This window comes from Zalophus californianus, chromosome 7 (assembly GCF_009762305.2).
Source record: "Zalophus californianus isolate mZalCal1 chromosome 7, mZalCal1.pri.v2, whole genome shotgun sequence".
NCBI classification, from domain to species: domain Eukaryota; kingdom Metazoa; phylum Chordata; class Mammalia; order Carnivora; family Otariidae; genus Zalophus; species Zalophus californianus.
Window position 1 is genome coordinate 50,370,346 of NC_045601.1, and position 26,182 is coordinate 50,396,527.

The following is a 26,182-nucleotide window of genomic DNA, read 5'->3' on the forward strand; positions in this document are numbered from 1 at the left end:
ATGGTCATAGCGGCACTTTTTAAAAATTTTTTATTGTTATGTTAATCACCATACCTTACATCATTAGTTCTTCACTTTTTTTTTTTTTAAGTAAACTCCACACCACATATGGGGCTCAAACTCAACAATGACCTGATTTGACCCTAGATTCTACCATGTCTGATGTCACATGATACATGAACTTCTCACTCTTTTGCTTAAAGCAGTTTTTGTTGTTTTTTTTTAAAGATTTTTATTTATAACACCCAGTGCTCCATTCAGTACGTGCCCTCTTTAATACCCATCACCAATCAGTAAATATTTTTTAAAAAAAGATTTTTATTTATTTGACAGAGAGAGACACAGCGAGAGAGGGAACACAAGCAGGGGGAGTGGGAGAGGGAGAAGCAGGCTCCACGCTGAGCAGGGAGCCTGATGCGGGGCTCGATCCCAGGACCCTGGGATCATGACCTGAGCCGAGGGCAGACGCTTAATGACTGAGCCACCCAGGTGCCCGCAGTTTTTATTTTATTACCAACAACAAAAGTCAAGATAAATACAACATGAGAAGATATTTACAAGTCCTACATGAAAAAAGCATGTTGCAAAATAGCATATTTAGTATTTCCTCACTTTTTAAAAAAACTTTTTTTAATTTATTTGAGACAGAGAGAGAGAGAGAGAGAGCACAAGTGGGGAGGAGGGTCAGAGGGAGAGGAAGAAGCAGACTCTCCTCTGAGCAGGGAGCGCAATGCGGGGCTCAATCCCAGGACCCTGAGATCATGACCTGAGCTGAAGGCAGACGCTTAACAACTGAGCCACCCAGCCATCCCAAGTATTTCCCCACTTTTATAAAACATCTCCATACATAAGTCTTAAGGGATAATGATAAAGGCAATTCATTATCTCTGAGTGAGGGATGGGGGGGGGTATTTTCTTCTTGTTTAATATCTTAAGACAAGCTTTTTTTTCTCTTTAAATTTTTTTATTGTTATGTTAATCACCATACATTACATCATTAGTTTTTGATGTAGTGTTCCATGATTCATTGTTTGTGTATAACACCCAGTGCTCCACGCAGAACGTGCCCTCTTTAATACCCATCACCAGGCTAACCCATCCCCCCACCCCCCTCCCCTCTAGAACCCTCAGTTTGTTTTTCAGAGTCCATCGTCTCTCATGGTTCGTCTCCCCCTCCGATCTCTCCCCCTTCATTTTAAGACAAGCTTTTCTCTTCCTATAAAATTAGAAGGTACTGTAGGATTTCCATGAGTGTCCCCTTCAGCTCCATTACGCTAGCATTGTATTAGATTTAAAATACAGGGACTTCACTCTAACCAAGTATCTACCATCCGAGTCTCTGTGTTACAAGGCTGAATATGAAGGTATAGTTATTGCTCCTGGAATGTCATTGCTTCTAGGCCCTCTTGGAGGCAAAGCTAGGAAATATACGTACAAACACATATATACCTCCAACTCCCGCACATGTGTGCACATGCACACATATTCATACCACATTTTCCAATTCCAGTCCATCACCATAGCATCTGTTCTAGCCTCCCTTCTCCAACAGTGGAAACCTCAATATATTCACTTCTCTGTTTAAGCTCCATCTATGGAATCAATCTCCTGACTCTGTGGGCCCTCTCCTTGGCCTTGGGGCAGGCATGCCAGCCACGCTCTCCCCAGTCCTGATCCTGCTATGGCCAATTCACCCCAGCTGTACTGGCTGAGTTCTCTAGGGAAATGTTCCCGAGATGGAGGAAGTCAATATGCTAGTGTTGACATGTTTGGAAACCACTTATTCAACAAATAATTACTGAGCGCCTTCTCTATGCCAGGCATTTTTCTAAGCGTTGGAGATAAAACAGACAAAAACCCTAACTTTGGGGCGCCTGGGTGGCTCAGTCAGTAGCGCTCTGACTCCTGATTGCTGCTCGGGTCATGATCTCAGGGCCGTGAGATCGAGCCCCTGTGTCAGGCTCAGCGCTGGGCAGAGCCTGCTTAAGATTCTCTCTCTCCCTCTGCTCCTCCCCCCGCCACTCTCTCTCTCTCAAAAAAAAAAAAAACAAAAAAAAAAAACACTAGATAATGAAATTATGGTTTACTTCTACAAAACAAACAAACCAACCCCTACCCTTGTGGAACTTACAGTCTAATGGAAAAGCCAGACAATAAAGAAGATAAATATATAAATTGCTAGTGATAACTGCTAGCTAAGGAGAAAAAAATGACCTTGGGAATGGAATAGGGAAGTGTCAGGGAGGGGAGATTAAATCTTAAACGGTTAGGGGAGGCCTCACAGAGAAGACTTTTTAGCAAAGCCCTAAAGGACATGACAGAGCAATCCCGGTGGAGAGCTGGGGGCAGAGCAGTGCAGGGATGGGAGTGGAAGGAGGTAGGTGGTTCAGGAGGAGAGAGCAGGACATACTGTCAGAGACATGACAGGCGCCAGAACACGCGGAGCTTTGCTGGTCACAGCACTTCTTTGGCTTTTTCTCTTTCTTTCTCTTTCTTTCTTTTTCTTTCTTTTTCTTTCTTTCTTTCTTTTTCTTTCTTTCTTTTTCTTTTCTTTCTTTTTTCTTTCTTTCTTTCTTTCTTTTTCTTTCTTTCTTTTTCTTTCTTTCTTTCTTTTCCTTTCGTTCTTCCTGCAAAGTCATTGTTTTTATTTGTATTTATTTTTTTTAACTTTTTTTTTAATTCAAGTTAGTTAACATATAGTGTAGTATTGGCTTCTTGGCTTTCTCTGAGGTAGGTAGCCACAGGAAGATTCTGAGCAGAGGACTGACTTCACCTGACACGTTTTGACCGGGTATGGTGGCTGTTCTGTAGAGAATAGACAGAGGGGGGAGCGAGGGAAGGGAACGAAGGACAAAGGAGATTGTGAGCGCGGGGTTCAGCATGGTAGCAGGTGGCAGTAGTGAGAAGTGCCGACTCTGGACATATTTTGGAGGTAGAGCCCATAGGACTTGCCGGCAGACCGGAAGTGGGTGTTAGAGCAGGAGAGAGGGGGTGAGGATAACTCCAAGGTTTTTGGTTCATACAACCAGAGAAATAAAGTTGCCATTCACTGGAATGAGGAGAGCGGCAAAAGCAGCAGATTTTGGAGGGAATATCGGGAGCTCAGTTTGGGATATGTTAAATCGGGAGATTCTTTTTAGTCCTCCCATTTAGAGGTGTTAGGTTGGCAGTTGGATCTGAGGGTCTGAAGTCGAAGGGTGAGGTATGTTCTCCATTGCTGATGTACGTAGCAACTCCATTCACGAGCCAGAGGGTCACCGAGGGGGAGCATGTAGGTAGAACAGAGAGGCTGTGATGTACTCCCAGTGTTTAGAGCTGGGAGACTGAGCCGGCAGTGGGGACTGGGGCGGAGCGGCTAGCAAGGAAGGAGGAAGACCAGGTAGATGTGTTGGCACTGGAAGCCTGATTCGGGGGTCCGAAATTGATGCCCCCTGCACCGCTCTTGATCATTCAAATAAAATGAGGACAGAAAAATGACGATTTGATTTAGCGAGATGGTGGTCAGTGGTAACCTCGAGAAGGGCAGTTTCAGCCGAGTGGTAGGAACAAAATCCTAATGGAGAGGACTCCAAGGAGAACAGGAGATAAAATGGAAGAGAGTGAGCAGAAATTTTTTCCGTTTTCTTTTTCTCTTTGGCTTCTTCTAAATGGATGAAAAGAAATGAGACAGTAGCTGCAGGGGACACATGGGTTCAAAAGAGGTATTTTCTCCCCCAAGATGGGAGAAATAACAGCATGTATATATGCTGATGGAAATGATCCAGTGGAGGAAGCTAGAAGTGTTTAATTTGCAGGGTGGGATATGTAGGGGCAACGAGTGAGCTGAATATTCAGAGAGCTGTCGGATTTTTTTAGATCCCAGGAGTGAGGGTAGGGAACAGAGTGAAGAGGGAAGAGATCTGGTAGGCTGGAAGGGAGCAGGGATTGAGAGGGATGGAGTCAACCGGAAGAAGAGCTCAGAGTTCAAGAGCAGGCCAAATGGGTGTGAGAACGAGGAAATAAAGGGGCCATAAGTCCTGGCTAAAAGAGAGGGACGATAATAAAGATTTCAAAGGTGAACCCATTTCCGGAGATGACAGGGTTCCAGGTGTTGCTGTTGAGTGTGAGTGGAGATAAAGTTGCTCCCCATGAATATTGAACATTGGGCCAAAAGCCATTTGCTGGAGTAACTGACAGAAGTACAAGAGTGACCAGGGAGGTCCACAGACGCCTGTGACAAGGACAGGTGGTTAAGCTGAATGGCGTGAGCATGGAAGTAAAGGGCCCAGCTATGGAGGAAACCACTATTGGGGTAGGGAGAGTGAGCTTCCTATCCCTGAAAGAGTTCAAGAAGACACTTGTGACCAAGGATTTAAAAAAAGAACTCATTTCGATCCATTAGTTGGAGATTTGAGAGCTTTCTAAGTCTGACACTGTAATTATTTTATTTGAGCTATGTCTCTAGAAAAATTAGGTTTCCTGTATACAGTAGAATTTTTTTTTCCTATAAAAATTATTTTCCCAGGAGAGTGAATTTTATCCTGCTGAGGATCAGTAACAATTTCTCATATCCATTCTCTCCTGGTTCTCTCAAAAGCCCTCCAGTGGCCTGCACATTTTTGCACCTATGTGCAGGCATGTAAATAATTAATGGAGTTGGGGCGCCTGGGTGGCTCAGTTGGTTAAGCATCTGCCTTCGGCTCAGGTCACGATCCTGGGGTTCTGGGATCAAGCCCCACATCAGGCTCCTGCTCAGCTGGGAGTCTGCTTCTCCCTCTGCCTCTGCACCCTGCCCTACTCCACTCATGCTCGCTCTCTCTCAAATAAATAAAATATTTTAAAAAATAAATAATAATTATTGGAATAAATGATATATCACAATTCCATATTTTTTTTAAAGACTTTATCCAGTCATTTGAGAGAGAATGAGAGACAGAGAGCACGAGAGGGAAGAGGGTCAGAGGGAGAAGCAGACCCCCCACTGAGCAGGGAGCCCGATGTGGGACTCGATCCCGGGACTCCAGGATCATGACCTGAGCCGAAGGCAGTCGCCCAACCAACTGAGCCACCCAGGCACCCCACAATTCCATATTCTTGAGTTTAATGTATAAAATCTCTTTAGCACCGTTAAATGAAAATAATGATTTGCTTTGTGGTTAGGGCACATCCAGTAATAAACATCCTCTGACTGCAGAGTCAGTTTTTCTCTCAGTGAGTATCCACCAAAATTCCAGCCTGGTTCTTGATCATCCCCTGAAACTGTCAGTGAGTCAGAGGTCCCAAGTAACAGCTGAATGCAATAAATTTAATCAGTTTAAGTAAAACAGTAATGTAAGTCAAACTACAAAAAAAAGAGTGTCAAATAGAAATCGTTTTTGGACACTGTCTCCAGTGCTTTGGGATCATTTCTATCCCTGTCACTTGTCCAGGAGAGAAATGATACCCAAGCACATTTGGAATACATGTATGCAGCTTAAAAGCACACAGCTTATTTTTCTTTCATTCAACACAGACGGTTTCCTTCACTTCAGTAACTTTTCCTTTCCTTCATCTCCCCAGGGAATTCCATAAATATAACCACAGAACCTCATAGAAATTTGCTAAAATTTTTTTATTGTATTTATTGTATTTACTGAGAATACCACATTGTTCCACAGTAAAATGATTTTATTCTCCAAATGATTACAAAGCTCTTTCCATTAAAAAGGTTTTGGTTATCTATAGGCAATTGCACATTATAAAAAAAATCAGTTATAAATTACATTCTTTAAAAAGAGAAAAACAATTTTTAAAGGCAAGTACTAAAATACTGCATACTGATCAAACCCAGCATAATTATTTCACACAGTGATCTATATTTAAGCAACTGTTGTGCCCAAAATGGCATTCTGTGCAGGCAGAGATGCAGAGCCGCTCTGCAGTATACAGGGCACTGGGAATTACTTGGTTTTGATGTCTAAGATATAGCATGTTTTTCTAACTTTGAAAATACGCAAATAATTTAAGGTTACTTTTCAGATAAACATTAAAATAAGTTGACATGGAAAATGTCATATTATATGAGGAGATATTTAAAATATCCACACTTTCTTAATACTGTAGGATTCTGTTTGTTGTAGCTATAATTTTCAGGCTAAAATAAACTGAAAGGAGAACAAACTGACAAAATGCAAATTTATCAAGCATTGCACAGTGCCTTCGGAATCTTACAGTTCTGAAACCACATAAATTAAGTTACATCAGAAGTTAGTAAAGGGATATTTCATCTCACTGTACAGTAACTTCTGATTAACAAGCCCCCATTCTCCCTTCCACACATAACTCCTGTTAACAGTAGTAAGGAGTTATCATTAGTTAACAGAGAATCCAGTATACTCTAGTAGATTCTAAGTGTATTGTTTTCCTAATTTCCTAGACTGTATCATTTTCCTAACTTATATTTATAAAATCCTCATAGAGTTAAGGCAGTCTATAAAAGCAGGATTAAATAAAACCCTGTTGTCCTCACTTCGTCGGAATCCTACTCACAAGACATTAAGACTCAGAGACACACGTGGGATTTTAGGTGGGTGTCATAGTCGGCCACAACCATGATGCTGAGAACCCCGAATAAATCATAGGTCTGAGATTTGCTCACACTGACCCAGATGTAGTCTTTACTAATTTAAGTGTTTATGTTAAATCTGAAAGATGAACACTGATACTTTTGGTGAGAATTTTTTCTAATGTAACTCATTATCCAAGTTTTAAGACTGACGACTCCCCTAACTCTTAATTTTAGCCTGAAAAATAGCTTAAAATATCCACTTAAACAAGCTCATTAAAAAGCTATTTTGTACATATGTAAATATATATACAATAAAATATATATAAAACTTTTATACACCCTCAGAGTTACAAAATACTTTGAATAGGTAACTTTGTGCTAGAAACATTGACAAGGGACTCTTTAATTTTTAGTTTTTAATTGAGATATAACTGACATATAACATTAATGGTTTGGGACTTCTTCCTTAAAGTTACTACCTTTGGGGGGTATATTCATTACTAAGTTTTCATTTGGTGATCATTTTCTTATCAGTTTCATACTTTAAAGCCTTACATGTTAATGAAAATTATATGCCTGTAAATAGATATCAGAACTCAATTGCTTTTTAGGTGAGGTTTTTTTTCCTTAGATGTATACAAAATACAACATGCATAATACTGCTGGATCTACACATTTCCTATTGTGATAAATATATTTAAAAAGAAAAAATAATTTTGAAAAGAACATGAAATTTAGCACCAATTTTGACCTAATTTGTCTTTGGTAGGAAAGGAAGGCACCAAATGTATAGTCTGCTCATTGCAATGGGGTCAAAAAAAAAAAAAAAAGCACTCATACAACCCTCAGTCCCTGAAATACTATTCCAATATAGACTGAATTATGGGTCAAAGTAGACCCATAATTTGACCCATTAACTTTCTAGTATATTAGAATATACTATAGAAGACTACATTTAGGGAAGATCATAAAAGAAAATGTGTGTTTACCCACATTTAAAATATTTAATAAATTGACTCTTCTAATAATGGACAGATACTAAAAAGTATTATTTGGTAAAGAATAAAAGTCATATATCAGAGGTTCCAAAATAGTGTCACAGATTTCATTAGATTTCCAAAAGTTATTTTATACTGATAGTTCCTACCACACACATGGTTAGTGACATTCAACTGCAAAATACTGAAAGGCCAGAAACATCTTTCATTAGATTGGGAACTTGCGGGTTAGCTCCTACACCTACTGCCATACTCAACAACAGCATTTTTTAAAATTCCAGGGAGACAAAAGTTCCTTGCCACAGTCCCTGTTCCTCTAGGAAAGGGGTGCCTCTTGCAGGAGTTTAACACGTAAGCTGTAAGGTTAAGGCACAAGCATATAATCTGTTGTCAGTGATTATCCATTTTCCTGCCAAAGAAAACAAGACTTCATCGTCAAGCTGCCAGTATAGTTTGAAAAGCCACTGGTGAAACATTTTAGTAAGTGTCCATTATTATATATAGATTGTAAATTTCTTCAGTTTTCCTGCTTCAGATTATCCACAGGGCACATTAGTTAATACTCCTTTTTTGTTCCTCTTATATCTTCTTATCAGAACAAAGCACTTAAGAAATTTTACTGATATTTTGGCCCCTTTGCTCCTTGCACTCCCTTGCCTTTTAATCTCAGAGTCACTGCTAGCTCCCTTCTGATTAAGCAAGAATTGATTAAGCTGGGCTTTTAGTTGGACACTGAAAGCTGAGGTAGGTGGACTGTCATGATCAAGTACTTAGAAAGGTTTATTTCATTCCCAGTGTCTAACACACTAACAAAAAATTGAAATCTGCTGTTTTGTAAATGAGGTAGCCTCCTATATTATATGTCAAGAAAATAGTACCGTGGGAGATTTCCTTGAATGTATAGAGGTCAAGATGATTAATGTTCATCATTAAAAAATTGATAATTTTAAAAAGGGCAAGCTAAGTAAACTAGATCCCAAGTTTCAAGGTTTTGAGTGATTCAAAGATGTGGCAATGAATTGTTTCATGGGTCTTTATTGTCTCAGAAGGAGTCATCTAAAGTCATCTGATTAAGTCCACATTTATGTAAGTTCAGTAACTGTGGTTGTTGTATGTGGGTTTCACATTTGCTATGGGCATTTGGCCCTCTATTTTTGAGACTGTAACCTATCACTCTACAGGGTATTTATAAAACAAAGCATTAATGTCTGCCAACAAATAAACTGATAAAAAGGGCTGTGGCTATAAAATTATAGTGAGCCCATGAGCTGTCTCTTGTTGCTTTCCACCTTGTTATTCTTTGCCCCACGAACCATTCTCAAACTCAGCTCCAGATGGTCTTTTTATTTCCTTTACACCTAAGTATCAACAAAAATCAGTGAGTGTAAAACGAGCAGAATTAATGATTGTCAGTAGAGTAGCAAGACTTCCTTCTCTGCTGTGTTTGTATTCCACATTAATCCACATCACCATCACAAATGGTAAACTTGTTCTTCTGTTTTAGTCACAAGGTAAAAATTTTGTGGTTTTAAGAGTTAATTAACTATGATGATGATACTTTTTCTATTAGCCAAGATACTACTTGTCTTTCAGTTAAAGAATATAAATGTAAAATAAGAACATTTCACTTCCTTCTCCTTTTCACACATTGGGAAAAGCAACAATTTTCAGCCTAATGGAAAAATTGTTCCTTAATGTTTATGCCAGCAACAATGAGGTTTTCCGTGTTAGAAATTCCCTAAGGAGTTTAAAACTTAAAATGTTTACATATTTTTTAACTGGAGCTAATTAACTTACCCTTTCCACCTGTATCTCTAGACTCTGGGAATTTACTCTAACACCATTCACCATAAAGTATAATGCAGCCTAAGGCAGATTCATGAGGAACCGCATCTGAGGGGCCTACTACATTCCAAAGCATCCTCTATGATGTGCTCTCAGGACTAAGTTTTAGCGAAATTTTAATAAAATATGAAGATCAAAGTAAAAAATTATGCCCTCTGAAAATACTCATGTTAAGAATTTGACAGTCTTTTCTCTGAAAGCATTACCTTAAACATTTAAATAAAGTTTAACATATTAGCACAAAATACACCAGTTATATGAAACATATTACTTCCTTCCCAGATTTTAATCGCATAATTAAAGAGTGTTTTCAGTGTAGACCAATAGAACTCTAAGTTCAAGGCTGAGAGCAAGCTGTTCACCAGGTTATATGACATAGCCTGGGCTTCCATTCTCTGAAGCCACAGGGACCACCAGTAAGCAGGGCAGCTAAGCCGCCAGTGGAACTAGGCAAGGATGTTAATGGACTCCTCAGCAGGTTTTTGGAGGATAGGGGCAAGTAAAGAGAAAAGAATGATACAGAGAAAGAGACCAGGAAGAGCAAGCAAAGAGGCCTAAGAAAGAGTGGGAAAGTGCACTGCCGGAAGCCCCCACTCAGTGCCACCCACGCTGGACTGGCCTGCCCCTGATCGCTGCATTTTCTATTCAAAAGTCATCCGGACATAAAGTGCTTTATAAATAACAAAGGTACAAATTAAAATATTCTTCAGTGCAGTTAAAAGGATTAGAATTAGGAGCAGGAAGAACAAAGCTGTGTTTACTTTACAACTAAGTATCCATTTACTTTAAAAGTGCAGAAAGTTGAAGCTAACAGAGTTAAGGTTTGCTCCATCCTTGGGCAGAGCCCATGGGATCTTCTGCAAACATGTATAAACAGATACTGTAGATCAGGGAGTACAAATGAGGTCCTGCTTCTGTTCATGAATAGAATCTGAAGCTTAACGCAAGCACTGTGCAATCTCAAGTGGACATTACCAATCTCTTAGTAGGACTGTAGACTAAGGATTGCAACTGTGATCAAAGAAATTTATAAATTTTGAATAAAGTATCAATCTGGGTGGTTTGTTGTTGCTGGAATGGATGGATACCAAGCGTATCTACTGCAATACAATTTAACTAAAATGTTTCTGGAAGATCCATGGGTATCTGTTACAATAGTATCTGTTCAGAGTCTCTGTAAAGGGGAATAATTGCTCCCCTTCTTATATATTGTCGGCCTCAAATGCTAGAACCTTTTGAATGTGAGAATTTGCTGAGTTTTATCAGAATTAGGATGATGAGATAGAAAGCAGAGTTCTGACTCTACTCTTTTCCTCTCAAGTGTCTGGATGGAACAAAAAAATTCAGGCCCACCAGGTCACTTTACTGCAATAGTAACACTGCTCAGAAATTAGAAAGGATTTACTTTGAAAGATTAGGGTAATGTTTCTTGGTCTAAATCCTTATGAATATTAGTATTTTTCATTTTCTAAGTTTGTAGAACTTTTAGAACTTCAGACTTCTAGAACTTTTTGTACCAAACATGTTATGAAATATACATTTTATAGAATTTAGCATCTTTTATACTTATAACTTTATATTATAACAGCAAAGAACTCGCCATAACAGTCTATTATAGTGGAGCTTTTTCAGTATCATAGGACCTGTTTAATTCATTCCATCAGACTGAAAACTGCATATGTGTAATCTTGTACATGAATATAATATTGAGATCTAAGTTTTACTATAAATACTTCAGCTACTTTGTTTTTTTGTTTTTGTTTGTTTTAAGTAGGCTCCACACTCCTACTCACAATCCTGAGATCAACACCTGAGCTGAGATCAAGAGTCTGAAGCTTAACCAACTGAGCCACCCAGGCACCCCACTTTGCTCTTTTATTATGGAACCTAACCAAGCAAGATCAAGTCTTTTGAGTTTCAGATTATTACTTTTTTTTTTTCCTTTCTAAAATCAGCCAAATTTTGAAAGGGAAAACATTTTGGAAGTCTTTACAGAGTAAATTTTTTCTTTTAGAATTGTTTCTGTAAAATTGGCAGGAGCAGGGACAAGTCTTAGGAGTCTGTGCTAAAGCTATAAAAAAAAATTTATAATGGTAGGTTTGATGATTGGTCTTACTTGTATGTCTTTGCTGATCTCAAAAGCACTGATAATAATGAGGAAATAATGTTTTATATAGCTAGGCATGGATAAATGCAGAACCCAATAATATAGTATCATTTCTAAGTTTTTTGTTATTGTTTTTTTTAGAGAGAGAGCATGTGTACGTGGGGAGAGGGAGTGGGAGAGAAAGAATCTCAAGCAGACTCCACGCCCAGAACGGAGCCTGATGCGGGGCTTGAACTCACGACCTGAGATCATGACCTAAGCTGAAATCAAAAGTTGATAACTTAACAGACTGAGCCACCCAGGTGCCCCTCTAAGTCATTTTCTAGAAGTTTAAAATAAGAATATGAAAGGGCAGTATATGGTCAAAATATAGTTGTTTTTTAAGCAATATAACCCTCCAAAAAAATTACCCAAGTTTCCTAAATATGAAATATAGAAGTACTGAAAGTTACAGCCATGTGTATGTCATAGTGAACTGCTGAATATCTTCACAATCAAAAATAACTTAAAATCTTATTAAAAATAAATTCCACATTTAGCATTCCTACTTTGAACTTTTGAGTTTTCTAGCTGTTTAATTAACCGCCTCACTTCCCTCCAACCCCCTTGTGGCCCGCCTCCTCCCCCATCAACAACTACAAATCCATATCCTCTTCAGGTTTCTACATCCTCAGCTAAAGACAAAGAACAGAAGCTGAAAGGAAAAGTAGGGAGATAAGAGATTAAGTTTCTGTCCTTCCAGAGAAGTTTGAAACAGATGGATCCTGGAGGTGCTTTAGAAAAAGATAGCATTCTTCCCAGGTGAGCAAGCTACATTTGAGGAAGCTCTAACATGCATTTATACTTAGGATTTAAATATACTTTGCATATTATTAACTTTCAAAGACATAAATAAGAAACATGTACTAAAGTATAATTTCAGGATGAGGAAAGTGTTCCTATTTTTTGTAGATGAGTATAGGTCATGGCATGACTTTGGTTTTAATTTTAGGTCTTTAAAACTTTAATAGCTTTCATACAAGTGTCTTTGCATAAATAGAAAAAGTACTGGGAATGTTAATGGGGAGCGGGCTAGGATAAATACCGAAGAGTGCAAATTTTTGCCAGTAAGTTTTGGAATACAGAAGTTGTTTCTCTTTATAAGTGCTTTTAACCTTTCAAGACCCATTAATTTTATAAACCAACTGGAGCAATTGTTTCTATCAGAAATATTTTCCACATGAATACAAAGATTTTTTTTTCCCTATTTGTACCTGAAACTGCAACTTGGTAACATGTTCAGTAAGACTCTGTGGAAATGTCAAGTCCTAGTGCTAACAAATCTCGAAGTCAGAAAAACTCTACGTTACAAATCTCGAAGTCAGAAAAACTCTACGTTAAGATGGCCAGAATCTCTTTGATTCACTCTATTTCACTTTATTGTTACACTTTAAACAAGTTCAGAAATCTGGGGGTTTCTGGCTACTTGAGTAATCAACACACGGCAAACTGAAAGGAAGCAAATGGAAGTGGGAGAAATGCCCGCCTCCTGAACTGCTCTGCCCTTATGGCCATGATCCCTTCCGTGCCACGCTCTGAATCCCAACACAGCGCTGCCATCTCTCCCAGAAGCCCCCCGGACACCGGAGCAAGGCAGAAGAACTTAACCTCAGATCTTAGTTAAGAGCAGGCAAGAGCTTTAACACAGACTTGAGGTTTCGGTAGATCTGACATTATCTAGAATCCAGACTTGAATCTTATAAAAAGTTTCCAAACAGCAGAAGAAATTAAAACAGAGATACCAGAACTAAAAACATCATGTGAGACAACAAACACAATTCCAGTCCTAACCAAATTGCAACCCTTTCATTATAGCTTGAGGTATTTTTAAATATTTGTACAAGCTTATTAGCATTCACAGTTTCCAGAGTTGCTTTTTACTGAGATAGCATCAATGCTCACAATATTTGACTTTCCGACATAAGTTTTCATATACCAGACTCTCTGCCCCCACACTCATGGAAATACCAGACAGCTAGCTATTCAGTGGCAGAAAATGGTTCTTGTAGTAATAAGGGTTCTAGTTCCCAATTATTGTGCTATTCTTAGGATGAGATTAAAAAAATAAGAAATCTGCAATTTATATAAAAGGAAAACTTGCTTAAACTTCTGAAAGCAAGTTCAGTCTGGTGGAGGTATGTAAGACGTTAAATAACAGAGTCAGATTCTTTCTTAAAGATTCCAGGTGAGCTTGACAGCAGAGAGTTCTGATTCTCCAACATTTTCTCCATCTTTTCTCCTCCAGTGGTTTTATCAATCTCTCTTTGCTTCTTACTGTGGATCCAGGGGATAAAACAAAGGACAGCACTTCCAATAAGGGGAGGGATTCCAGCGAGGTAGAATGCCACGTCATAGGAGCCCAGCTTGTCACGAAGTAACCCTGGGAAGGGAAAAAACTGTCAACAAGAGAGAAGAAGGGTGGCTCTTAGAGGTCTCAGATCAGTCACACATTTCTTAGGAAATGGGTCTGAAGTATAAACCTTTTCTGATATGAGAAAGGAAAAGATCTTAGATCTTTAATCTTATCACAGACTATAGGCCTATGGGTTTGCGTACCAAGATATTACATGGAAAAAATATTTGTAACCAAGCTTTGGCTTTTTCAAAACCATTCAAAGGGCTTTGGGGTATTCTGACCCAGGGTATAATGGTCCTTATTTCAGGGGAAGGTGAAACTTCTCTCCTACACACATACCTCATAGTGTCTACATTTCAAACCTTCTTGGGCCTATTTGTTTATGAAATAACATGAAACTATTTAAAATTTGGAATTCAAAATCATGAAAAATTATAAATCTGTGACTTAAGATGAAAAAGTTTGTTAAATATACTTGTCAGCATATGGGAGTAAAATGTTTGGCACTCTGACAGATCCTTGGGCTCTGCTTCTTAAAACTTATTCAGAATATTCCTTGTTTCTAATTTCTCTAACAAAATCCAGATATTTCTTTAAGATTTTATTTCTTAAGTAATTTCTACACCCAACGTGGGGCTCGAACTCCCAACCCTAAGATCAAGAGTCACAGGCTCTACCAACTGAGCCAGCCAGGCACCCCACAAAACCCAGATTTTAAAAGTTATCTTAGTGTTTTTAAACTTTTGTACTCTTACTATAAAACCTCACCTATCTGAAATGTCCAGGGAACACATTGAATTGAGTATCAGACTTTTTGCAATAAACAGCTGAGAATTTGTCCAATTAAGTACTGACACATTAAAAAGGTGTACATTTATTCTAGACAGAAATCTAAAATATACAATATATAGATACAACTTTCTTATCTTCTGAATCAGAATATTCTGTATATAACTAAACCCTTCCTCCTTCTGAACACTAATTATCATGTCTGACTATAATCCTGTGATCCCTCAGAACCTCCTGGCAAGCCAAGAGCTTTCTGAGGCCAGCTGCGGCGTGTTGTTCTGCCTAACTTCAGAAGTTTCCGGTTATCTCCCTTGTTAGTCTATTCTCAGTTATTTCTAGTTGCAAACACCAGTCCTACCAAAGTACTGCTTATAATCTGCTGTAGACGTGGAAACCCTAAAAATCTAAGCTCGTAAGGTGTAAAAATAGTGTAAGTAGTGTATTACCTGGGGTACAGGGGAAGGGCTGGAGGGTTCTCCCACAGGGAGACTGTGACCTTCAGTGACTGCATGCTTGTTCATGACTAGGTTCCCAGTTGGCAAAGTTGCTAGAAGTGTTGGTTCTGGACATGAGAATGAACTTTCACTGAGCCCCTCACATGCCAGACTCAGATGACATTAGAATTTTATCCTAGTTTTATTGAATCACAACCTAATAATTCACATTGGCACCCAAGTAATATTGAACATGAGGCACCTTTATACTACTCAGAAGATATCTAAAGATGAAATTCATACAACATAAAATTAACCATTTCTGTGGCCTTTACCATGTTCACAATATTGTACAACCACCACCTCTATCTAGTCCCAAAATATTTTGATCACACCAGAAGGAAATGCCATACCCATTAAGCAGTTAGTTACTCCCCAATCCCCCTCCTTCCAGCCCCTCGAAACCACCAATCTGCTCTTTGCATCTATGGACTTACCTATTCCGGATATTTCATATAAATAAAATCTTACAGTATGTGACCTTCTGTATCTGGCTTCTTTCACTTAGCATAATGTTCTCAAGGTTCATCCACCTGGTGGCATGTATTGGTACGGTACTTCCTGCCTTTTTATGGCTAATATCCCATTGTATAGCTAAACCACATTCTATTTATCCATTCATCCACTGATGGACATTTAAGTTGTTTCCAGTAAATGGTATTTTCCATTAATTATTCCTGGGCAGGGAATATGATCTCTTACACAAAGCATATTTAGAAATCTTTCAGAATCTTCATCTCTTTTTAAAAAGCAGCCATGTTTCCATTTCTCCAAAACACATACTAAATGAAATATAGCAACTGTGAAAGCTTAAAGCCCAAAAGCTTACAATTAAACATTTTATAGAGTGTGTTATGTATCAATAAGGATAAGAGGGACTCCTCAGCAAACTTTTTCAACATGTCATCCAAGGCTGGTCTTATTAAAAATGTTATCAATAAGGCACACACAAAAGCAAAAGACTGGTAACCAAAAAATCATAATATATTTTCCATATAGTAAATTACTGGAGACTCATTATATTTACCTGCAATAGGTGGGCCAACAGTCATGGGTATAGACATGAATCCAAGTAGAAATCCAATTGCTTGAGAAACATCCTGGGGGCCAACTAACTCAAAGGCAATGGGGGCCATAATGGAAATGAAGCATCCATCGAAGAGACCCATGATGAGACAGACAGCAATGAGGGCCCCAAAGACCCTACATAGGGGAATCATCATGGACATCAGACCAATGAAGAGAAAGGAGAGTACCTAGGACAAAACAGCACAGTGTCAACTCTGCTCTCAGGAAAAGTGAGTGTTACAATCACTGAGCAACATGCTTAGGACTTTTGGCCGACTACTGGTTACTTGCCTCCCTGGCCCAATTCACCTTGATTTTATATATATAATCAACTCCCATAATCATCTCCCCTAAGTTCCCCTAGCACTTTCTCAAAATTTCCGTAAAGGGACAGAATAAAATAAGTATTTTTACATACTTACCTTCCCTTCTAGCCTGTAAGTTCTTGAAGTCAGAATCTGTACAAAAGTTATCTTTGGACTAGATAATCTAAGGTTTAAGAATCTTGCACCTGGTCAATACTCAATAAATATTTGTTCTTTGAGAATCAGCTCAAATTCATTCATCAAACATCTGATTTTGAAATTGTATATACTCTACTGGTGTTAGTCCTTTGCAAAAGGAGAATATGCCAGCAAGATCAGTACTTCACATCACAGAGCTTCCAGCTTGGGGAATATGATGATGTAAGGTTTAGCTATTTAAATAATTTAAAATATGTTGCCTGCCAATATCCCAGACATATTACAGATATGCAGACCAAGTGAGAGATTAAAATAAGTAACTGTGTATTACATAAATATGTACTGAATTTTGATTATTCAAATTCCAATTAAGTTTCGACTGTCATAGGAAATATGTATAATATGCAAATGAAAACATAAACATATTCTACTAGAACATCCTAAGAGCTAAATTATGTAATCCAATTTTATTTGATAATGTAAATCAATCTGATTTTCAAATGATATTTTCAAACACTGTCTTCTGGTGATCCAGCACAGATATACCCTATTTAAGCACCCAGAGTTAAGGCTGAGGAATATTCTGAGCCACGGAACACGTTCATTTAACGGTAGTTGATAGAACCAGACACTTGATTTTGCCTGCCACTGGGTAGCTTCTGTGCTCTGTGCTGTATACTATGCCACGTGAATAAGGCCTGGTTCCTACCCTTGGGTTGTGGGGGGACGAACATGGAAAACGAGTGCACATCAAGTGTCCTAGATGTTGCCACAGTTGTATATTCAAAGTACGGTGGGTGCAAAAAAGGGAGCAGGCAATTCAGTAACTTCTTTAGGCAAAGAACTAAATAAAACTTGACAGTTCACTAGTCAGCAGAAGAAATGTTTCAAAAAGCCTCAGCCTTTTTAAAAATATGTGTACAACAGCAGCTATCATTTACTTAGTGTTTATTAGATGCCAGGCACTGTTCTAAGCACGTTAGCTAATGATCTCCTAACAACTTTATGAGGTGGGTACTAACGTGATGCCCATTTTATAGCTGCAGACAGTGATGCTGGGAGACGTTCAGTAATGTGCCTAAATGTTCCCACCTAGGAACCCTTGGTCTGCACAGTGGTAGCAGCGAGCAGGAGGAACTGCTCCCAGAGGGTACCTCCAATGATGAGGGGGCTGGGGAGGAAGGGAGAGAGCATACAAAGCAGCCATCTGGGTCACCATCTTCTCCTGTTTTTCCAAGGGCCCAGAGGGCCCACCAAGCTTGGGTACTCGCCTCAGGGCAGCTGCACACAACCTCCTAGGGGTCAGGATTTCCTGCAGAGCTGCCAACGCTGCACAGTGAGTGCAGGGATGAAGGAACAGCAGCGGTGCCGAGCTCTCCAGCTGACCGTGACACAGGCGGTCCATGGACCCCACAGTAAGAAATATGCTCTTGAAAAAGTGTCAAAGTCCAGGTTAGGTCTCTTTTTGACACCATCATCCCATACAGCTGAGTGCATTTTTCTTCTTCACTATTAAAATATGACTTTATGGTATAATTATTAGTTTAAGACTTGGAGTTAGTTATTTGAAAAGTCTGGCACTTCACATTTTCTAAAGAACACAATCTCCCATTTTTCTGATTTTTTTTTTTTTTTGGTTAAAGATTTTATTTATTCATTTGTGAGAGAGAGGGGGACAGCATGAGTGGGGGAGGGGCAGAAGGAGAAGAAGAGGGAGAAGCAGGCTCCCTGCTCCCTGCCGCAGGGATCATGACCTGAGCTGAAGGCAGACACTTAACTGACTGAGGCATCCAGGCGCCCCTTTTTATTTTCTACTTAAACATTTTCCCCAACCCAACTTCAATGAAAACACATGCATAATTTCTTTGCATGGGTAATTAGTGGGCTTGCAGCCTGGTAGGTTGGAAAAAACTAAGGTTCAGAGGAACAAGACCAGGTTCCAGCTCTCTGTGACCTTGAGCAAGTAAAAAGGCTTCCCGATGTTTCCCATGTACACAAAAAGATCTAAAAATAAATAGAAATGTAGAAAGTGGTTTGAAATTCACAAGTAGGTAAATGACAAGGAGTACTGTCATTGATAAACTAACCACACTTTGTCTTAATTATACATACATTTTTAACTCTACCTACAAACACAAAAGCAGATAAACATGGAAAGTCATTTGAATCTTAGAAACTCATCAATTATCACAAACTCCAGAGAATCTAGAATAAAACTTCAGGACATTGTGGGGCCACATTCCATGGATTTAACTGGTAAAGCCACTGACCAAACATTCCCAACCATGCCACTGTAACTATACTAGGTTACCTTTCAAGAATATTTTTTCCTTTGAATATGTTTCCTCTTCTTTTACTATTTTGTTCAGTAAAAATCTCTCCCAAGATAAGAGAACCAGAGTGAATCATTGAAAGCGTAGCACACTACTTGGCACCAAATCAATTGTGCTCAATAAATGAATGTTTTTCTCGGACAAATTTACATAACATGAGACCCAGGCGCTTTACTTCTGGTAGTTATTCTGATTTTTCTATACATTTTTGGCCCCTTCCAATTTTTGTTCTTTGGTTTAGTTTTGTAAAAAATAATTCACTCAGGGAGCCTGGGTGGCTCAGTCGGTTAAGCATCTGCCTTCGGCGCAGGTCAGGATCCCAGGGTCCTGGGATCGGGCCCCACACTGGGCTCCTTGCTTGGCAGGAGGCCTGCTTCTCCCTCTCCTGTCTGCTGCTCCCCTGCCTGTGCTCTGTCAAATAAATAAAATCTTAAAAAAAAAAAATTCACTTAAGAGTTTCAGATTTAGGGGTGTCTAGGTGGCTCAGTCAGTTAAGCATCTGACTCTTGATTTGGCTCAAGTTACGATCTCAGGGTCATGAGATCCAGCCCTGTGTCAGTTGGGCTCTGCACTGGGCGTGAAGTCTGCTTAAGATTCTCTCTTTCCCTCTCCCTCTGCCCCTCCCCACCTTTCAAATTTATTACTATATATTTGAGCTTATAATTTCTTAATACTTTACCTGACTACGAGTTCTCCTCAGGTAAAACTATATTAACTATATTCTCTTTTTTCAATTATTTGACAATAATTACTAGTTTTTATTCAAAATTGTTAAGTTTTAATAACTTAAGTAGAAACTGTTATTTAAAAGTAAAATTTCTTGGTTTTTTGTTAAGAATTGAGTTCATAGGTATTTACACATTTATCCTTTAGTATCTCTCAGAAAATAGCTGGTGAACTGTTCATATGGGAGTTTCTGTACTTCATTACTTCCCCAAATAAATATTGATCCATACATCAAATATTGATTTGTAAATACTGGGCTGCAGTTTGAAAGATAAATAAATTTAGTATTACTAAAATCTTCTTTCCCCTCCTCAAACATAGCAGCTCTGGTTGGATTTAAATGAGGTATTCAAAGGTCCCTAATTCTCTTCTAGACTCTGGCACTGACATTTAATAAGACATTGACAGTTGAGATGTAGTTCCTGCTTTTGTTTTCTTAAAATCATCCAAGGAAATATCTTCTGTCACAATATTATAGGTTCTATTATAGAACTCCTTGCTTAAGTTAGTTTACATACTTAAAGAACAAAAAAAAATTGGTTTTTTTTGTTGTTATTATCCTTCCCCATTTCTATCACAAAAAGAACATTCTTGGAGAAATGTCCATTTAAGTTTTGCTCAGGAATCTAAGTATAGCTCAAGAAGAAAAATGAGCTGCACCTGAATAAGCAGAAGGCATTTTCAGAGGCAGACACACAACTGGCCACAGTTAGATTCAAGTGTTGCTCCTACAAATTTATTCACTATAAAGTTTCCAGACTTTTCCAGCTAGGAACCCAGAGCAGAAAGCCTTTAACCATTATTATTCCATATAATGCAGTTCAGTCATCTCTTTGCTCAGCATTTAAAACAGTTAGGCTGAAAATACCTGGACCTTGATAGAGTTTACATTCAGAACTCTGAAGCAAAAGCGTGAGGCTCCTAAACAAAGATTTGAGTCTATCTATCAGCAAAGGTCTCTGGGGCACCTGGCAGGCTCACCTGGTGGAGCATGCAACTCTTGATCTCAGGGTTGTGAGTTTGAGCCCCATGTTGGGTGTACAGATTACTTTAAAAAAATTGTAAGCAAAGATGTCTAGTTCAGGATAACCAAGGTCTCCTTTCTTGAGACCTGTTCCAAATCAGGATCTGCTTCAGTATTTGATAGACTATTAAAACATAATCAACGGAAGGATTTATCAATCATGCACTCTGGGCCGACACTTCACATAAGTTGTCACCATGAATCCTTACCGCAGCCCTCGGCCGGTTCTGGAGACAGCTGGTGACAAGAACTGGGGTGAAATCATGTCTCACTCCAGAGCCTGTGCTTTTCTGCTCTGCAGCCTCCCAGACCCAAGATGACTGTGACCAGAAATTAGACCACGTGGGAGGTTGTGAAGTGTGTTCTGTGCCCAGCTGCTAGGAGACAGGGGAGGGGAGAGAACCGTCACAGCCGCGTGAGGTTGGGCTGTAACAGACAAGAGCAGGGAGCAGGTATGTCTGCACCACCAGTGCTGAGAAGGTAAGGAAGGTAAGCCGTGGGAGCTCCAGCTCTTAAAGGCGAGGCCAAAAGGCAGCCAGCCAGCGAGGGAAAGAATGGTGGGAATAAGCGAACAGGCAGAGCTGGAGTTGGCTGCAGCAGAGAACAGCCAAGACTCAAAAACCACACTGAATGGTTGGGAGTTGGGCAGGGGAGCCAGGAAAAAGGAGACACAGGGGCAGGGAGTGATATAAAGGAGCGAGTCCACATGGGTTAGGCCTGTGTTGGCTCCCGTGGCACTATATTCACAGGAGGGGCCCACTGGTGGCTCCCCATAGCCACACGACACATGGAAGGCCTTCTTCCTCCTTCACAGGCCTCTCTGAAATGCAACCCCCTCACTGTGACTCAGCACACACTACTGTGGAGAATGGATTACTGCTTCCAGCCCAGGAATCTCTCCTCCATATACAACCACAGTGACTTTAAAATGTGAAATCAGGGGGCGCCTGGGTGGCTCAGTCGTTAAGCATCTGCCTTTGGCTCAGGTCATGATCCCAGGGTAATGGGATCCAGCCCCGCGTCAGGCTCCCTGCTCAGTGGAAAGCCTGCTTCTCCCTCTGTCCCTCTGCCTGCTCATGCTCTCTCTCTCCCAAATAAATAAATAAAATCTTAAAAAAAAATAAAATGTGAAATTAGGGGCACGGGACTCTTGATTTCAGCTAAGGTCATGGTCTCAGGGTCGTGAGATTGAGCCCTGTGTTGGACTCCACTCTCAGTGGGAAGTCTCCTTGAGAATCTCTCCCTCTCCCCGCACTCAAATATATCTTTAAAAAAAAAATGTGAAATCAGACCACGTCATTCTCCAACGAAGACCCACTACACTTAAAGTAAAATCTCTTCATTTTGGCTTTTAAGATGCTGTATAATCTGGCCCTTCCTAACTTTCCAACCTCTTCCCATGTCACTCTCCCTGTCTTCTTGAGTTCTTCATTTTTCCTGCCCCCAGTTTTGCTCCAGGAACTCAGGGGCCATGCATATTTTGTGTGTATCACCCCACCAGGGTCTAGGCTAGAGCACAGTAGACACAATCTTTGGAAAGAATGAAAGGAAGCTGAAAGTCTGTAATGCAACAAGGGTCCATTAGAGGGTTCTCTTGACCCTTGAGAACAAGACCAACTGATCCACAAGAATATCCACAGCTGGGTCCTAATAAAAGAGGAATGATCATAATACAGTAAATGCTTTCAAAAATAGCACTCTACCAGCTATGGACACTTCCTTCCACCATGTGACCAGACTCCTTTCTGCAGCTGTCTGCTGGGACCTACACACAAGACACCTGCAGTGAGGCCGCCTCTCTGTTCCTCAGGGTTCACACCTCTAAGTGGAAGTGACCACGATACTGTCGTCAAAGGGCTGGGGTGAGGAACACCAGAGAATGCACATCTGGCACATGGAAGTACTCAATAAATGGTGGATGCTGTTATTTCTAATCAATCAAAGGAAGTTACTTTATCTGTAGTAAATGCCTTTCCAGTCATTTTCCTGCACCCAAATCCCACTTCTCCTTCAAGGTCCAACCCAAATACTGCCTCCCATCTATAGAGTGAGGAGACACGCTCAATGCCCCAATCCCTAACTGCCCCCTCCCGGGGCTCCCCTTCACCTTCCCTTCAGAGCCAAGCTCTTGGGCAAAGTAGTCCACATGGCCACTTACTCAGTGATCATGATCCATCTTTAGCACCTGCCACTCCACTGAAACTCTGCAGCTAAATCCAGTGAAAACCTTTTAGTCTTTAATGTGCTAGCCCTCTCACTAGCTGCCGACACTGCTGACCACTCCTGTCTCTGAAAACACTCTGTGCCCTGCTTCCTTCCCACCAGTCTGGCCACCCCTTCCATTCTCCGCTGCACACCCCACTCCTCCGCTCCCACCACACAGCCCACGGATGCCAAAGTCCCACGGGTCTCTGAGACTCTCTTAGGAGCGCCAAACCTGGCTTTCCCACAAACACCACAAATTTAAAATGGCAAAAATGAACTTAGCATCTTACTCCACTACTGAATTATTGATCTTAATGAAACAGCACAACCATCCACTCTGTGACTGGAGCCACAAATCTCAGACCCGGCTGAGGTGGCTCCATCAAACTCTCATCCCCAATATCCCTATTTTATACCCTGTCTGATTCCAATGTTTCTGCCTTGGTTCCTCCTGCCTAGACTACTTCAACAGTCTCCAACTAGTCCCTCTGCCTCGACTTTTTTTAAACAGCTTTACTGAGATAATAAATTCACCTACCATAAAAGTCACCCCTTTAAAGTAAATAATGAGTGGGTTTGAGTTAACAAAGTTGTACCGCCATCACTACTGCCTAATTTTAGAATATCTGTATCACCCCAAAAAGGATCCCCATACCCTGTAGCAGTTCCCCCCCACCGCCTCCTCCCCCGGCCCCAGGCAACCCTAAATCTACTTTCTGTCTCGTGGTGCTGCCCATTCTGGCCACTTCCCAGAAAGGGAGCTATACAATATGTAGCCTTCTGGCACTGTCTGCTCTCTTACCCCTCCTCCACTTCATTCCACCCTACATAGTTCCTGGATTAAGCTTCCTAGAATACAACTCCGGTCGTGTCACTTCCTCGGTTAAAACCCTCTCCTGGCTCCTGGTAGATTGCAGGATAGTGTTCACCCTCTTCCTAACCTGGCTCCTGAGCCTCTCCCTCCAGCCAATTTAGTGCTCTCCCTCTATCTCCTTTATCTCCCCTTTTGTTGTTTTCCAGACATAATATACTGTGTCACACCTCCACCTCCCTGCCCATGTGGCTTCCTCGGCCTGGAACACACTTCTCTATCTGCCTGACTACCACTCACCTCTTAACAGCCCACCAGCCCAGGAAGCCTGCTCCGACCCTCGCCAGTGATTCAGATGTTTGGAGCCTGCGTTTCTATGGCACCCATCTAGAATAGTCATTATTCCACTGTGCTGCCACACTGTTTTATCTGTCTCCCCATGAGACCATTAGCTACTAACTGAGGGCACAGGTCATGTTTCATGCTTCATCTGCAGCATTCAGCCCAGTGTCTAGCATGGAGGAGTCATTTAAGAACTTGTCAAATGAGTGTCAATATGATCTTGGAATTAGCATTAGTTTAGTGCACACCTCTCAACACCCAGGAGGCAATCTGCAGTAAAGAAGTTCAAAAGAAACACACCCCCCTGAATTTCACAAGATATTGCAAAAGGCACATGACTATGAGAACTGTGCCAAAAATAAAACATTCTTCTTAGGAAAAGCAGTGGGCAAAAAACATTCTGATTTGGTGGAGTTCCATGACAAAACAAGATTGTTTGATCACCAATGTCCCATGTTGAAAACCCAAAACTCATAACCGATTTTGCCCTTGAAAAACTGCTGGTAGAAGTTAGGTTCCAGAAAGTATCTGTCATTTTTACAGAAGAATTTAAGCAAATAAATACGTATAACGAGACATGAGGGGATAAAGATAATTTTGCTGGGGGAAAAGTGGCTTAAGAAAGTACCTGAAGATAAACCTTCTTCACACCAGGCACATAATCTGCAATCCTGCCAAAGAGCAGCCGTCCAACCCCTGAAGTGATGCCAATGCACATGAGAACCACCTCTTTATTTTTTCCATCTTGAAATCTTTCATTCACATGTTTCATCTGTGGACCAAAGAGAAAGAGGCAACACTAAATACAGTAGGAAAAATTGACAAGTTTTGACACAAAATGCCTTTGTGTCTCCACAATGTTATGGACTCTCACCCCCTTCCAAATCCAAATATTTATAAAATTTCTTCTGTGATAATTTTTCATCAGAACATATGAAGACAAGGCTAATGTGATTTAGCTTGCATAAAAGAAACAAGAATCCTTATGAGAGGTCTTATTTCAAAAACGCGTTACCAACACACATTTTCTAAGTTGACATTGAGCCATTAGCTAAAGGAAGAGAACATACTTGAAACATACCAGACAACCTTGCTCTCTCAAGGTCACCTAAGGACCCAATTATCTGCTCTCCTTAAAGGCAATTTAAGGCAGTTTCACATCTCCTTGGAGAACCTGAACCAAACTGACAGCCCTGAAATAAGCTGTCCTGGAGCTTCCAGGATAAAAGCGTAAGGGTCCCTACCTGTGAATCTGCCTGTGTGCCATCAGAACAGACAGATTCAGAGGCAGCTGAACACAGCAGTTCGGAGAAAAGTCTCTTAGAGAGACTGCTTGGGTTCAAGTCTAGGGTCCATCGCTTATCAGCCTGATGACCTTGAGTAAGTTCTTAACCTCTAAGTCCTCAGTTTCCTTGTCTATAAAATGGAGATAGCAACAGTACCTCAAGAGGGTGGTTATGAGGATTAAAGTAAAGTATCTGTGTAAAGAACTTAGAACAGTGACCGACACAGTTAATAATGATTAGATATTAATTTTAGGGGACGCTTGGGTAGTTCAGTCGGTTAAGCGTCTGCCTTCGGCTCCGGTCATGATCCCAGGGTCCTGGGATTGAGCCCCGCGTCGGGCTCCCTGCTCTGCAGGGAGTCTGCTTCTCCCTCTCTTCCTGGCTTGTGCTCTTGCTATCTCTGTCTCTCTCTCTCTCTCAAATAAATACATAAAATCTTTAAATATATATGTATATTAATTTTAGCCTTTTTTAAAGGACCTTTTCTCTTAATTTATACTGTACCTAGAACAGTGGCTGTAAAACGGCCACCTGACAATGTTTTAAAAGGCAGTGTGACCAGGCAGGTGTTATCCTGGGTGATAAAACACGCAACTCAGCGCCCGCTAGCATAAGCTTTGCTCCACAGCCCCTAAGTGTCACCCCTATCTTAGCACTTCCATTCTCTCAATGATCATCTGTGTTCTCACAGTAAAGATAAAAAGCACGTCTGTACTCCTACTGTTTTCTCTGAAATCACAGACATGTTTAACAAATCCAAACAGTTGCT

General features: G+C 40.3%; 1 protein-coding gene and 1 long non-coding RNA gene across 3 annotated transcripts in view; one reads left to right on the forward strand and one right to left on the reverse strand.

Annotated features, from left to right (window-relative positions):
- The window catches only part of LOC113926417, a 114,831-nt gene that overhangs the window by 9,040 nt on the left and 79,609 nt on the right, over positions 1–26,182 (forward strand). The window lies entirely within an intron of this gene.
- The window catches only part of SLC16A10 (solute carrier family 16 member 10), a 114,194-nt gene continuing 100,296 nt past the window's right edge, over positions 12,285–26,182 (reverse strand). Inside the window, exons 4-6 of one of the 2 annotated variants that reach the window (XM_027601265.2) lie at positions 24,756–24,899; positions 16,182–16,410; positions 12,285–13,911 (exon numbers count right to left, since the gene is read on the reverse strand). In XM_027601265.2, coding sequence (XP_027457066.1) covers positions 13,883–13,911; positions 16,182–16,410; positions 24,756–24,899 — 402 coding nt within the window. In that variant the 3' untranslated portion in view covers positions 12,285–13,882. The remainder of the gene's footprint in view (positions 13,912–16,181; positions 16,411–24,755; positions 24,900–26,182) is intronic. The other variant, XM_027601264.2, reaches the window with a different exon arrangement.